Source organism: Tachysurus fulvidraco, chromosome 12 (genome assembly GCF_022655615.1).
Source record: "Tachysurus fulvidraco isolate hzauxx_2018 chromosome 12, HZAU_PFXX_2.0, whole genome shotgun sequence".
Taxonomy (NCBI): Eukaryota; Metazoa; Chordata; class Actinopteri; order Siluriformes; family Bagridae; genus Tachysurus; species Tachysurus fulvidraco.
In genome coordinates, this window is record NC_062529.1 from 8047219 (window position 1) to 8063941 (window position 16723).

The 16723-nt window shown below is 36.2% G+C and overlaps 1 protein-coding gene across 2 annotated transcripts; it reads right to left on the reverse strand.

The window, feature by feature from the left end:
- Positions 1 to 3441: 3441 nt before the first annotated feature.
- vsx2 (visual system homeobox 2) lies at positions 3442 to 15138 on the reverse strand. 2 transcript variants are annotated; one of them, XM_027172326.2, is made up of 6 exons: positions 14711 to 15138; positions 10320 to 10852; positions 9834 to 9918; positions 8649 to 8772; positions 6022 to 6202; positions 3442 to 4338 (listed from the first exon to the last, which is right to left on the reverse strand). In XM_027172326.2, exons 2-6 carry the CDS (start codon positions 10714 to 10716, stop codon positions 3992 to 3994), a joined length of 1134 nt encoding a protein of 377 aa, XP_027028127.1. In that variant the 5' UTR covers positions 10717 to 10852; positions 14711 to 15138; the 3' UTR covers positions 3442 to 3991. The 2 variants fall into 2 exon arrangements, with proteins under 2 accessions (XP_027028127.1, XP_027028128.1); XM_027172327.2 differs by having other exon boundaries at positions 3442 to 4299; positions 10320 to 15124.
- Positions 15139 to 16723: the final 1585 nt, after the last annotated feature.

Consider the following 16723-nt stretch of genomic DNA (forward strand, 5'->3'; position numbering starts at 1 on the left):
TCATATGGTAGTTTAGCTGATGTAGAGAGACATTGTTATACCAACTTGTGTCCAGCAGATGGCAGTATGCTGACACAACTTTTTTGCCTGTTAATGTGTTTTGAAGCAGATGGTTAGTTGAGTTTGAGGACAAGTTAGAATAAGAAAAATCAGGGAAAACATGAATTAAAAATAGATAAAGAAACAAAAAAAATTCTCAGAAATTTTTATTTTTTATTTTTATTAGTTTCTGGGGTGGTAAAACTACACCACACATCACCTTGTTGGTAAACAATACACTGTGTGGTCAATAGTACATGGGCATTTGACCATCACACCCATATGTGGTCCTTCTCCAAACTGTACACAAAAAGTACTCGATTGTCCTGAATAACTTGTGTGCTGAAGCATTTCATTTTCTTAATAAAGTTTGCTTTTAAAAAATTACAACAGGTATGCTAAGCATTTGGTACTTTGCAGGTTAGTCTTAACATTACTTTTCCCCTTAAACAGATGATGAGTGAGGATACCATTGACTTTAGCCAATTTGCAGAAGGCTCTTATTTTATGCATTGTTTCCTAGAATGCTAGATTGTAGTCATTAGATTCAGCATCACTGACGTGGGTAACTTTACTGTGGGTGCCAGATTTTACAGTCCATTTAAGACAACAAAGCTGTTCAGCGACAAAGCCACCAGGGAATTTGGGCAACTATTGAAAGCAGTACTGGGAACCAGGCTCTTGCCAGCTGTCTCAGCAGTGGCAAAATAATCCATCTGCACATCACCAAATGTTCTCCAGAAATGGGTCAGATGCCACTCCCCTGGACATACATTCAGTCATAATGGTGTGTCTACTGCAGATGAGCACATGAGTTGATGGTTAACACCAGGATTATGACTCAATTGGGCAGTAACATCAACCAGACTGAGACGCACATAGGTTTAGCAAGCCTACTGTAGGAGAATCACCATGGTGATGGTCCATTCATGTGCCACTCTTAGGTCCCCAAATTTAGTTCACTTTGCAATGCTCACAAGAGACAAATCTGCCGTCCAACCAGGCCCAGGTATCCAGTGCTCTTGCTCACACAGTAAACTTGTAATAAATGCTCATCAGGAGTCATTTATGTATCTGCACACAGTACTTGGGTTGAGTGTATCTGGCATTCGGCATTGCTTAACCTGCATGTGACTCATCATATTAGCCAAACACATGCCAAAGTGCTCGGCCACAGGCGAGATGAGGACATCCCAGATCCCCAGTGAAAGCTGTCAATCAAAGCCTTGCACTGTGACATAGCAAACCATGCTGCATACTCTGAAAGTGTGCAACATATGGGTTGAATTTCAACATCCAATTCCACTCAGGGCATTGCTGAAAATGGAGTTTAAAAGCCGGCTCAGGTGATATGTCACTATAAACATGGGAGAGCTTCCTACTTGCAGCTTTAGACATTTGATCCTCACGCTCCTCTAATAATGGGATTAAAATGATAACTGACCATTGAACTGTAAAGAGGACTCTTTTGTGAAGTATGAGCCTTTATATTGTATATCGATCTTCGATTTCACCCGCGTCATGTCTGCCTAAAAGTTGTTGATTGGGGTCTAAATTTTATAATTTAAAAATTAAATCAGGAGTCCCAACTTACTGTAAAATAAATAAAACAAACAGCAATATGCTGTAGAAAAAAGCACACTCACAATGGGAGAAGAGAATAAAAGGAAGACAGTATTTATTGCAAATACTTATATCACCACAGGAGTTCAACACAATGAGGTATCCATGTGGCAGTTAGGAGGGGAGAAATAATGCTAATTGTAAAGGTTAACGGTAACAGATCAACACTACAAGTACAGAAAAAATGACAAAATAATTGAAAAACTCCATGGAAACAACTGACTGGTCTAACTTAGTTTTTAGTTTTACTTTTTCACCTCATACCAAAACTAGCGATAGCAGATATTAATGTTGTTTTCTGGAGCCAAACCACCATGTGTTTGAAGTTCATCAAAAAAACTTTGACAGAAAGGTGATCAGTTAGCTGAATATTCTTTAAGCAGAAACTGAAAAAAATGCAATAATTTATTAAGCTTTTAATAAAGCTTCAGTGACACTGAGATTTGATTATAAATTGTAAATTCCACCACCAGTTTTGGGACATTGTTTAAATTTTTAAATAACGGAAAGCAGGCCAATGAATTCTTCTAAAATACTGCAGGATGACATCAAGACAATCAGCATTAAGTAACGACGATTTTGTGACACATAGCTGCAAGTGTCAGTTAGTGCCGATTGCATTCGCACTACATTACAACAGCTAATACAATAGCAATGTTTTAAAAAAATAGTGTTGTTTTGTTCCTGTCCTAAACAGTAAGTGATGGGGTACTGTAGTTTTCAAACCGGTATCATCGTACATCATAAATAGTAACAGCCGAAACATGGGATTGAGATATTTTGTTAAATTTATAAGCCAGGCTTAATCACCGCAGATGGCAACTAATTAATTACATGGACACTAAGTAAATTAAATTAAATGAGGACTGAATTAACAGTGTGTATCAATAATCTGTTGACAGCTTTCAATAATAAGGGCAGGATAGGATCAGCTGCCCAGGTGTGTGTTTGTGTGTGTGAGAGTTGAGAGTGAGAGAGCGAAAGATATCACAGTTAACAATTTAACAGACATTTCCATTTCAACTAATACATGTATTTACTGAGGAATAAACAATAATTACATATTTACAAGGTTACATGGGGAATAAAACACATGAAGTATAATAGAAATAATCATAATAAGATCTAGAGTGAACATGAGCACTGCTGCCTGTAATTTTGACTGAGAGAACCAGATCCAAGGCTGGGTTCATGTTCCTCGCCCATACGTATGCCATATACTTTTCCTGCTTTTTTCTAGCTAGATTGAGACCCTGGGAATGTGGCAGATTATACTATATATCGGTGACACACACAGCCACTCATTCTATAGAGGAAAAGGACACATCAGTTCAGTCGTGGCACTGAAAAAGCCAAGTAGAACATAACTCCTTTAAAACAGTGTTATGCTCCCTTTCTTTATCTAATGTTATTTACTATCCACAACAGCTGCATTAAATTTCAATCCAAGAACCTAAAAGAAACAAAAGTGTTAATAAGGGTAAAAGAGTTATTAGGTTTTTTTGCATGCTACATTTGTCATGATCTTTAATAGATGATTACCTAAGTGAGGCTCAGGTGGAAGCAGTCCCTTTAAATTGAAATTGAATCGTTTTTAGTTTTTCAAAAAATAACTAGATCTTTAAAAACATTTTTTAAAGAATTTTTTTTGTTTGTTTTATCATTGTTTCCATAAAAAAGTCATATGTCATCATTTGAGATGTTTTTTTTTTAAATAATCTGATCAACATTTTATTCAGAACATAACCCCATATATTATAAGACTACAGTACATTAAAGTGTATTTCAAACAATACTGTAGCAAGCTATCTTTATTTACAATATGTACAACGTCACATTCTAATACAACTTAGGAACCAACCACTGAGTGCCTTTAAAAAAGAAGCATAGTGTACAGACTGAAAGTAAAATGTTTCAAATGGTTGTTTTCAAAGTAGAAATAAAAAATAACATTGTTCATTAGGTTTGAAGAGCATGTCGTCCTTGCCAAGCCACCATTAATATCACCAAACGTTACCAGATTGTAGCTACAGTTGTTTCTTGTACTAGCATATACTGTATATAGAACCAAATGACACTTAGTGGCAAGTAGGTCTTAGAAAATAAAAAATAAACATTGATGCGTCATGCTTTCTGTATTTTCCGACCAACGTCTGAACTTATCATCTGAAGCGCTAAGTAAGAATAGGAAAATAGCACTAGCTAGGTTAGAGGAGATCCACTCCTGGCCTGTGGTTCTGATCAAATACAGAAGAGATCATCAGGATTTGTTTAATGGAAAGCTACAGAAAGACACAATGCTGTTTGACCAACGGTTATAAGTGCATATCTATGAGCTCTCTTTCTCTTCTTGGGAGTCTGAGTGTTCCATGCTGGCCTTCTCCTCCATTTCTCCCTGTGTTTTATGCTCGAGTCTTTTGCTAGACACTGTCCCCAGCACTTTGGCACTGTGCTCCTGTGCTTTAGCCCTGAGAGCAGCAATGCTGTTCTCCCTCAGTTCCTCTTTAGACATGGGCGAGTCGCTCCTCCTCTCCTCAGCATCAGTATCATCAGCGCTGGCATTGTTTGGATGCTGAGGTATGTCTGGCTTCTGGCTTGGTGTGCCTGACGCTGCCTCCAGTGATTTTTTGTGCATCCCTGCAAAGAACGATGAGGGATTCGGATTTAGAGAAGTGCCTGGGGATTGGAAAGACATTTGAACTGGTAAACGACAAGAGACTAGCGATTAGAACTGGCAAACTATTAGTGTAGTTATGTCTCTTTCTTTTCATGGTTCTGGTTGGTCAGTGGAAGTTCTTGGCTCCTGGCATATGTATACATGCTTGTATCCTGTTCTAACCTTTGGCAACCACCTGCCAAATAAATACGTGTAACTGTTTGTTTTGAAATAACGTTATTACCATCGAATAGGATTAATTTGCATGTCTAAATGCTAAATTCATGGGAATATATAACTATATAATAACTATATACTCTTGATCCATATGACTGTTCACATTCCCTGACAATTTGTGTTCCCTTTAAGTTGAAAACTACTTTTGGTTATCTCCAAATATTGTGTCATTCTGAACTGTTAAACATACAGCCAAATTATATTCAATAACAATCACTGTAATGTTAGAGACTCTGTATACATAATTTTCTATACAACAAAGTTTCCTAAAAAGCAGGGAAATAAAACAACTCAGTGCAGCAGTATGCAGGTGATAAAGCAAGGCACTGCTTTAAATATTTGAAAACGTTGTGCATTATGCAAATCTCAGCAGTTCTGCCATGATACTTCACAGAGAGAACTTTAATCTTAATCTGAATTCATATAAAAAAAATTGTTAAAAGCTTTACTTCCTCACTTTGGCATTGTAGCAATAAAAATAAATAAAACATAAATAAAAAATACTGCTAACATTCTACACATACAGGTAACTTTCTTTTTCTGTTTATAGATACCAGTAGGGGAAAAAATGGGAAAAATGTTTTGACATGATGTAAATAATTCCATCATGAGTATGAACATTTATTTAAGTGAATACTTTGGAGTAGCAAATTTAACATTTATCAAAATGAATACACAAGAAACCCTTAAGATAGCAGTCTAACAACTAATTAATAAATATGCTAACTATTACCCTAACGCTTGCCGAGGTTTTATTTGTATTAAGAGTATGATTTTGAGAATTATCTGAGGGTTTCCATTTGCATAGAACTCCATATAAATGATCAGCTGTTTGTTCATTAAAAACCCCATTCATTATTTATTTATTGAGTGTAAGGGTCAAAGAAAGAAGTCAACTGCTTAATTTGAACAAACCACAGTAGTGTTTTACTGCCCTGTGGTCCTGGGTCCATTGAAACCAGGAAAAGTGTTTACTGAAGATGAATGAATGAATGAATGAATGAATGAATGAATGAATGAATGAATGAATGAATGAATGAATGAATGAATATAAAAATGACAATAAAAGAACAGACTTCTCAAGTTTTCAAAACCACTTCAAGCCTAGTAATACACATAGGAATGATAGTAATAAACATAAGGAACCAAGCCTAGTAATAAACATACAAATTCTTCTTGAGGTTTCCAGATTTATCCCCAAATCAGGAACATCCATGTCTCAAAATGTACTTCTGATAAATAAATATCTCAGTTTAATAACACTACTCAGGCTTTTCAGTCTATACACACTATGAAACACCTTCTTCCATGCTTAATCCATGTGGGAAGAGAGTAATGCAATCTTTCCCACTTAGAGGCCAGAGCCATAGCATCTTGGCTATATCATCACCAGGATTCAAACACTTAATCCACATGTGATAGTTCTATGTATTTATTAAACTTTTTTACATAGATTATATACATACCTAGTAACCAGGGGGCACAGGAATCCATAATTCCGTCCTTTGCAGACTTCAGTATGGACTCTGGAAGAGGAATGGAGTGACGCACCATGGCTCCATATAGCCCATATTCAGCCATCACACTGCTACGTCCCCAACACTTCTCCCTCTTTCTCCATTTGGCTCGACGATTCTGGAACCAGACCTGCGGATGGGTTAAATCTGAATGTTAAACCGCACCGCAGAACAATAACATATTGTGTATGGCTGGACGATGAGTTTTAACCTAAATAACCATTCATTCAGTTGCTTCTATGATCAAGATATAAAAGGAATTCATTGCTGGTGGTAAGATATCTAAAATATATATATATATATATATATATATATATATATATATATATATATATATATATATATATATATATATATATATATATATTTTTTTTTTCTCCAATACAGCCATACTGGGTGGGACAAGCAACAAACACTCAACTGTTTTCAGATCCCTAAAATACTGCTAATGTAGATTATTCAGATTATTCAGATAATGCAGGTTATTCCTTCAATTTGACTAACATCTGGCCCCGCCCTCGGGCACAAAAGGGGCGGGGCACATTCTACAGGCCTTCATAGGCCCTTTGGATAAGAAATTATCCAACCATTTTCGAATTTTTTACGTGCTCGTCTTGATGGCTCTCATTTCATGCAAGTGAAATTGGTTATCGGTCGTGGCAAAGAAAAGCGGGCGGAGACAGCGAGGAGAAGCGACCCCTAGGGCACGCCGAGGCTGATTGAAAAATAAGTTAATTTCAGGCCCAATCGATGGTGGACAGGCGGGCAAATATCACGGGAAATTAAACGAGCAGCGCCCATGGGAGCAGCGCCATTGACCCGCGCTAATAAATTCAATGGAGTTATTTCATCTGAACCTGCGGCGTCCTGCGCCGCGCCTCCGCTCCCTCACAACTTAACGGGCTCGTCTGATTTAACTAATTACACCAGATGAGAAAATTAGATGTTAATCTTACTTAGGACTGCAAGCAGCTCTTATTTATTTATTTCCGTATTATTTATTCATCGAGAGGAAGCCATAATGAGTACGAGATTAAAAAGGCGCATCGGCAGATGGATGGCTCGGGTCACCCTGCAATCTCCTTCCGCCTTGATTGCTTGATTAGGTCGTTAGCGCTCACGATCCGAGAGCAAAATTGTCTCACGTTCATCATGAGACCGATGAGAAATGATGTGTCCAGATAGCATTGCAAAACGGCAAGCTTTGCTTTAAAGGGTCGTTAGGTGTTGATTGATACATTTCCACCTGATGGACCTAAAGCTGAGCCAAAACCAGAGGCTCTGGAGAGCTGACAGTGTGTAATGATCACTCTGCACTACAGACAAAGCAAACTGGCTTCTTTAAGCTCACACACACTGTATAAAAAGAGGTCGAGCATTTTTCTGGAGCTATGAAAGAAAAAATAAGAAGAATTATTATAAGAATTTTTTTTTCTCATTTTCTCAAAATCTCATCATTTATTATTGCAAATGAAATATTTTTTTTTAAATGCACTGTTTTAAAACAGCGATGCTGCCAATATTATACATGCAACAGAGCAGAATACAGGGATGTCCTTATTTTATTTATATGTAGAAAGCCAAAGAAACTCTGCGACAGATATAATTCCATTTTATTTGATTTACTTTATTTTACATTGAGTGACACATTTGAATTTATTTCATTGTACTTGAGTGCAATTTTTATGAAGAGAATAGCAGTAAACGCAATAAACACACTGCAGAATTGCTAGCAAGGGATGATCAAGTGTGAATTATTTGAATTCTTTTTTGAATTATTTGAATTTAAAGACTCACTGAATGTATATAATATTATGATTAGTATTTTTTTTTACAATGAAGCATAACCGTCTACTGATGAATATGTTTTCCATTTACACATTTAATTGTTCTTTATGTAAAGCTGGTGATGTTATTGAAAACATTCAGTGAGTCGTATTAAATAGCCATATAGAAAAAAAAAAAAATATCTTAATCCAGACCAGATCATACAAGACCAACCAAATAACAGCATAGGAAGTATTTTACTCCCTTTACCGACAAATCAATTAAATCGAAACGAATTACAATTTCGGACATATAGAGAATTTAAAATGATTGGTCAAAAATAAAGAGGATTATGCGTGAAACATTATATCAACACGGACTGGCAACAGGTTGAAATTATATATATACTTATAACTTAATATATTAATATATATACCTAATTAAAATGAATTGTGTGGCGTCTATAATCGACAAGCTTATGAAAGGTTTTCATCTTAAAATTTCTTTTGGGAATCTAAGTAATGGTAGATGCCCACTATGTATTATAAAAATATTCATACAGAATTCTCAGTATTCTTTAATTGTACTATTATTATTATTATTATTATTATTATTATTATTATTATTATTATTATTATTGTTGTTGTTGTTGTTGTTGTTGTTGTTGTTGAATAATTACATTCACGTATATAATAGGAAAATACCATTTCCCGTCTTCTTTTACAAAAAATACAGAATTACATAAACACCGATTAATGAAAATTACATAATGGTATATAATAATGCACTGTAATATAGTGTAATATGACCTGTATTCTGTCTTCTGGTAGTTCAGTCTTCATAGCCAGCATCTCTCTGGCGTACACATCGGGATAGTGAGCTTCATTAAAAGCTTTCTCCAGTTCCTCCAGTTGATAAGATGTGAATATTGTCCTATATAACAAGAAATATCCTACACTCAGCTGAAATGAAAAATATTCCAAAAACACATCCTAAATAATTATTCTCCTATTTTAAATAAATCTAAATTAGTATTGTAAAACAAAGGCTTTAGGCCTGTATAACAACAGTGTTGAAATGCTTGTTGAGAATCTTTTTAGGCCTACAGGCTAAATGATAACCTTTTCCTCTGTAGCATTTCGGGATGTATATTTATAGTTATAAATATAATAAAGCATGAATCATTTGGACGCTGTAGCCTATTTCAGTGTGAAGGTCTGAAAATGCTGTAAGTAAATTCTGAAAGTAAACATCTAATGCAGATTTCTACCACAACAGACACGAACCCTTCATTATTATAAATAATCGAACAAGCCTTATAACAGTATAGAAATTAACATTTAAATGTTAAAATCACCTTTTACCTAACAAGTTACCTCGAGCATTTATTTACCCTTGAAGCTGCCTAAAATCCTGCTCTATAGACTCTATAGACTTTTACTAACTGCAATTTATACTGACGTTTTCTTTTATTCCGTTAGTTACTCAATTAAATCCAAATACTATAGATCTACAACTACTATAAAATAGCAACAATAATAGTAGTATAATAATTTTTACTATAATCATTATTGTAGTATAGTTACTACTCATGTATATTGTATATATTTACTTTTTCCAAATTCTAATCAGTGTCAATAAATATAATACTCCAATTCTGAATTGAAAATATATCATTGTAAATGTAATATTGTAAATACAATATAGTATTATATTGTAAATATTATACTCTTCGTTATTACATTTGTTTTACATTTAAATCATTCATTTTATATTTAAATTTGAATAATAAATCCGTATTAAATGTTTACATTATGGTACATTTAGCGTAATTCATTTACTTAGTGAAGATTTCTATTTCTATACATGGTTCTGTAATATATATATAAATATGTGTGTGGAAAAAAAATCAGAATAAGATCAGATATACATTTATTCGTCTCACAATGGGGACATTTCTCTAATTTCCTTAGAATTTCTCTAAGAATAATTACCTATGTCGCCTTTTCTTTCTCTTCTTGCTCTGGCCCAGGGAAGACTTGGATGTTTTTCGTTCACTCGAAGAAACATCCTCTGAGTCTAGAAAAATCAGAAATATATTGTTTGCGGCCAAAGCAGCAACTTGAAGTTTCACAATAAGCGCCTCTGTGGATTGGGGTTTTTCTGGCCTATTGAACTTATCAACATCAATTACCTCAAATAAATCCATGACTCCATGTTCTTGCTGATGTCGAGAATGGCATTCATTTAAATATTAAATTATACTGAATAATAATAATAATAATAATAATAATAATAATAAAGCAAAAAATAAGAAGGAAATGGAGGAAAGAATAGAAAATGTGATTACAAAAACATGGGGAGGTCAAATTTCTCTTGCACCATTTAAAGATTCCCCACAAATCCGTACTCCAGGTTGCAGCATGTACCCCACGAGACCCGTGATTTTTGTGTGAGTGTGGGGATGATAAGTCTCGTACCTGAGCTTGCAGACTGTCCGGCCTCCTGAGGTGCTGTCTTGCTGAGAGGTTGAAATTGGACGTTTTGTGCGTCTGACAGGACCTCCAGAAAGGAGGGCTGCCTGTAGAAGGACGGAATACCCCCAGGGCCGATGAATCCCATACCGACCCCGACGGCGGCGGGGCCAAGCATGGAGCGTGCGGCCAGCAAGTGCGCACCCCCGGGAATGGAGTCCAGCGCGCTCCGAGGCGCCGAGGACGCCTCCTTATTCAAGCCCAAAATTTCCTGGATGCCGAAGCCCGTGCACCTGGGTGCGTGTGATGTAATGCTCTTGTGCGGGTTGCTATTCCCTCCGTTTTCAACTAATTTCGGTTTGTTCAAACTCTCCGATAACACAGCCCCTTCCTTCCCCGTCATGGTGCCTTTGAGAATAGTCCCCCGCTTCCCTTGTGCACAGGAATCCACCAGTGCAAATACACGCGATCCCCCCAGAAATTCTCCTTTTATCCAAAAGGTCCATCCCTACAAGGGCCCGATGTCGGCAGCCAATCACCTGCGAGCAAGAAGCTCACAATTTCACCAAGTCTCCCGCGCTCAGTGTGCATTTTATCTGTTTGTCGAAATGTGATTTGGTTTAATGGGTTTACATTCCTAATGAAATCTTAGAAAAATACTCGACAGTGTTCGCTCGTGCCCACTGGCAGAATTTTATCCCAAAGACTTTTAATACCCAGCAACAATAAAAACAATAACCACAACAACAACAACAACAACAACAACAACAACACTATCAATAATAACAACAATAATAACAACAAAAAACTACTACTACTACTACTACTACTACTACTACTACTACTAATAATAATAATAATAATAACATTTTTCAAATTTAGATATCGCTCTGCCCCATTTGGAAAATCAAAAACATTTTATTTCATGTTTCTATTCATATTATTATTAATCGAAATCATTTTAATTATCTTGATCCTGATACCAGGACAAAGACCAGGGAACGTGTCACCTGCCTCAGCTTGATGTCAATTTAAAAAAGTACTGTGTATGTATGTATGTATGTATGTATGTATGCATGCATGCATGCATGTATGTATGTATGTATGTATGTATGTATGTATGTATGTATGCATGTATGTATCTATGTATGATTAAATAAATAAATACATTTTAAAAATAAAAATATGCTCAAAATATAAGATAAAAGAGTCCGAAAACAAGTACGTATGGTTATTTGAGAAATGAATAAAGATGCCACAAAATCATTTAGGGTCTGAAAGTCACGTTATCTGGAGTAAGACATAAGACATACTGACGATGTTCTATTCATATTCCATTTAACAACACGGGAACACCACATGCCTGGCACATTATGTCATGCAGATTACTACTGGCTTAAACAGTGTGTTGCTTTATTTTAGGTCGATGATATAAATAAACCCTGTTCGGGATTATTAAAGCAGTTCAGGAGACGTTTTCGAAATGTCACAATGAGTCCTGTTGGATTAAAAGCAGCTCTGGGGGCTCGGATTAACCCACTGGATTAATTTTGCGAAAACGAAACCAGGTTGAAACCCAGAAGTTATCTGTTTTACTTACGATTGTTAAAGCTATTAGAGCCGATTAGAAGCTTTATAGGTTTGGAGTTTAAGGACACCCTACTTAAAATGAGAAAAAAACAAAACAATAAATCTATTGAAAAACCTAATCTCATTTCAGCACTTGGCTCATCTCTCTGTAACCCTTCTTTGATACAGCTGTAATCACATCAATTGGCTGGGATTTTTCTATACTATAAATACATCATCTTAATTTGCTGCAATTTGCAGGCAGACCTGCTGCATTTGAACATCAAGATTGACACTGAATTACTTATGATCACATAAGAACAATTAAAAGAGGTGGGTTTTCTCCTAAATATAGCCTATTTGGTGCACTCGTATTTTTTTGAGTATGCATTCTAAAGAGTTATCTTATTCCAGTGATTAGGAAATATAAAAAAAACGTATATTATAAAAACAAAATTGTATTTTTTTGTCGGACATAAATTAACCACATAATATAAAATAAAAATAATCACATAAAAGGGAGGTGAAGCAGATAAACCCAGTGAACCTACAGATGGCGGTACACGTTTGAGCTACAAAATATTTATTTATTTATTTATTTGTTTGTTTGTTTGTTTGTTTGTTTGTAATCAAATAGCCCTTACTGTCTAATCAGCTATTATCAAATTTACAGTTAGATTTGTTTCTTTTGGAGATCATTTGTGGCACAATTTGGACATCTGGCCAGATAATTACTAGAAGATAATTTATGGAAATGAGCAGCGAGACGTTGATGGAGACCGAGATAACATGAATCTTATCAAAGTGCCATGTGCTGATGCATAAATAAATGTCAGGAGTCGTGTGTGACGGCGGAGGAGCAATGCGAAAGACGCGTGGCTGAGCGTGTCCAAGCGCTCAAGTCGCGTAAAATCCCGCGAGAGTTGAGCCAAGGCGCTTTCCCGCCTAATAATAAAAAAATGGCGTGTGCAGGTGAAGAACCAAACCAATGACATTTTGTATAAGGTATTCTGTTTATTAGTTACAAATAAAGATAATGTATAAAAATCTGGAGCTAATCAGCTTAAAAGGGAAAACACCACAGAAAAGCTGTGATTTTTGACCATATGGGACATTAGCAGGCCATGCTAATTCTTTACTGGCATGGCGCCAGGATAATTAGTAGAGGTGGCCATTTAATTCTACAGTAATTAAAAAGTAGGTGTAAACACATGAATTGATGGGGTAGTTTATAAGAAGATTATATATATATAAAATTACAAAAAATATAGTGTTTGTGTCGTAAGTTAAAAACTGTTGGAAATCAGTCAAATTAACTTATTAAAAAGTGCAAATAAACATTTACAGTATGCATGTACAGATAAAACCAGTATAAAATATTACGATCCATTAACGCAAAAAAAAAAAGATTGATACGTTTTAGAAAATCATTTAGGGTAAATGACCCCACTCGCTATATCTAAAGCATTACATGAACATGAAAACATATGTACTACAAATGAAGTCCACGACATGACTAAAAACAGTGTGTGTAAATTTCACGTGTCTGGCTATTAATTAGGCTTAAAAAAAAGAACAAGCAAGATGTTAAATCTATAATTACATGGGGACCGTGTCAACTAATTAGAAGCTTTTAAATAGAAATGTTATTGAAGATAATGAAGAAATCAATGTTCTGCTGATATGCTAATGACACACCATCTAGTCGAGTTAAAGCTATATATTAATTCAGGCTGCTGTCAATTACAGACACACTTCTGTCCTAATCTGGGCTGGGCTTTACTGCTTATTGTAAATGGGTGAAAAAGCCTCACAGCTTTTGATAAACCATCCACACTGGGAAATGGGCACTTCCTGATTTGCATGCATAAGAGGACAGACTGATAAAACTGCAGATTATGGAAAGATTTAGTTCAGTCATTCGTGAAGATAGGGTAGCCTATCAAAGGCTGCAAGATCTGATGGCTTGCAGATTAAAAGGCAAACAGCTGTTGCATAATTTGCTAGTTTTGTTCCCAATGTTTTGCCTGTTCATAAAGCACTGCAGCATGAAGTTTATTTTTGAGCTGCACATGCAAAGGTTTTTGTAAGGCCAATCATTAAATGTTGAGACAATAATTAAAATTTATTCCACATTGCACAAGTGCACAAGCCTCTGCTGGGAATATGGATAAAATATGAAGACAAGCAAAACGAGCCTTGTCCATAGCACATGAATGCAGACTTTGACTGTTGGAATAATCCTCAGCAGTAGCAGACAACGCATCGCATACCAATCATGTTTACGAGCATATTTTGAAACAGTTGACAGCTATTTTTCTTTCTGAGTAGGGAAAGAATGTTCACTCATGGGGAAGGTCACTAGAAGGTAACAAGCTTGATGTGGGCTGTGGTTAGGGACAGAGCGCTGCATTAGCCCAACCCCTATACACAGATTGCTAGAGCCTGATATGCTCATGTCAGGCAATCTAAATGAGAGATTGGGTCTCTAAGCCATTTGTCTACATTTGGCCCACAGGCCTATTAGAAGTGATGAATTGTTTTAAAGGATGTATTTTATACTTTTATACTCTGTTCCCTGGCAAAAGACATAGTACACTGTAAAAGAATAAGATTGTTGAAAAGATTTCACTTCGAGCACAGCTCTCTCTCTAGGTGAGATTCTGAAAATTGTTCGACAATGGATAATTGATTAAAAAGTCTCACAGCGGAGTCTTCATGTTAAAGTGCTTATAGGTATCCTAGAGGTCCTTACAACCAATAACCAAAAGTTGGCACCTTTAGTGCCTTATACAGTCTTATCTGACAATAGATAGAGCAGCAGATACCTTGTGCTGAGTCGGTAGGAAAAAAACAAATACTCAGCGAAGAGCTCCCCCCCTTCCCCTATGTGTGCTATCAGGGGTATTATGACCCCACAAAGCAGAGAGTTTGCTAGCTTCAGTTTTCTCATGGTGCTTCCACAATGGCATTTTTGGAAGCTGCCTGTCGGCATTGCTTAATTAGGCAAGGAGTTGATTAATTTGCACTAATTGACAGCTAATTAAAGGCCTGAGGGCACATTGGATTGACGTTTGTCAGGGCACCGGGGCTCAGCGAGGTCAGGGCAGCGGATTTGTTGCTCTGTTGGGATTTCTGGGTTTTCCCCCCCTTCAGGAGACAACCACTCTGTGGGGAACGAGTCCGATTTTAAAGCGGCTGTCTGAACAACACCCTGTTGATAGCTGGCTACTAGTGCCGGAGGCCACTGTGTGAACCACAGCATACTTGGCGTGGTGTCTCAGTGCTTTACACACATGGCTCATTGCATCTGCTGGTGTGACAGTGAAATTAAAATCAACAAGTGCAAATCTCTCACTCAGACACTTACTATAACAAAAATGGTTTAGAATGAATTTAATAGAATTTATTAATTTATCATTAATAAGTCTGGCATGACAACACTGTTAGAAAAAATAAATAACTAAACATAACCACCAACCATATGTACATCCATGTCTTTATCACAATGTATAAAATCACGCATGTACTGGCCAAGAGCTCTCAGAAGGAGGAAAGAAAATGTGATCTGTGACTTTGGCATGGTTGTTTGGCAAGGTTTGAGAATATCATAAACTATTTTCACAGATAAGTTTACACAAAATAGTACGGGAAACAAAATTCTATTCAAATAACTATAAACTATTACATTATAGTTATTATATAACTCTTTACAACCATGGTGAGAGAAAATACTCAAACCTTGAATCAGAAGTTCTTTTTAAAGTCTAGAGATTGTTGTGTAAATCCCAGATCAGCAGTTTCTGAAATACACAACCCACCTAACACAGACAACAATGACATCATCACATACATCATATTTCCCTTGAAGCTTTTGACCTGTATCTGTAGGATTTTATGCATTATTATGACTGGGTGACTGCGTGAATTAGCAGGTGTTCCTATTGAAGTGGTCACTAATTGCATTTCAAGTACCTTAAATGTCAGGGGGAAAAGGATCATTTAACTATTTAGATTAGAGCTTAACAAAAATATTGAAAAAGTGACAGGAAAAAAGAAAAAGTTGTTAGATAAGTCTGAATAAAAAGCCCTAGTTAGATGGTGGTTCTGTCAGTAGCAACAGACTCAAATGCAAAGGATCAGGGGTGTATTAGGGAGGGGAAGAGGCTCAGTTATTCAAGTTGGAAGGAGCAGGAGGACCCCAACCATAGCTGAAGCCTCTTCGACATCTACAGCCAATAGCAACCCTGCCCATTGTCTCACCTAATTACACTGGCCGAAGCATTCATTGTTTCGCATTCAGCATGCCTGTCTGATTTCCTTTTCCATGAGACCACTCGCTCCACTGTCCCTGGAAGTGTGCTAATTAGAAAAGAAATGGCCCTAGTAATTATGTCAAATCTCATTAACATAGATGACAATGAGTAATATTATTTTTACTCAATGTTTTGTGTCGGGGGCCTCAAAACTTCCAATTCACATTAAACAGGAGAAATGGCCTTACACTAGTGTGGATCCTAATGGGACAACTCTGTGGAGCGACAGAGGCATGAAGTTATTGCCCCAATTAAAAATGTTTTGACGGTGCTGCTTAAACTGCCCTAGTTTTGAGAAAGTTATTTTTTTAGGAGGGTCACCGGATATTTTAGTACATCTTATTATTATAACATTTTGAAAATAACAGAATAAATGGCAGTAAAAAACAAGCTATGGCAGTTATAGCAAATGTTTAAACAGTTTTGAACTGAATAATTAAAGAACTTTTATTTTTATTAACAAATAGTGTTTAACTAGAAATAAAACAAGAGTAATTTAGTTTAGAATTAAATGTAGAACAGACA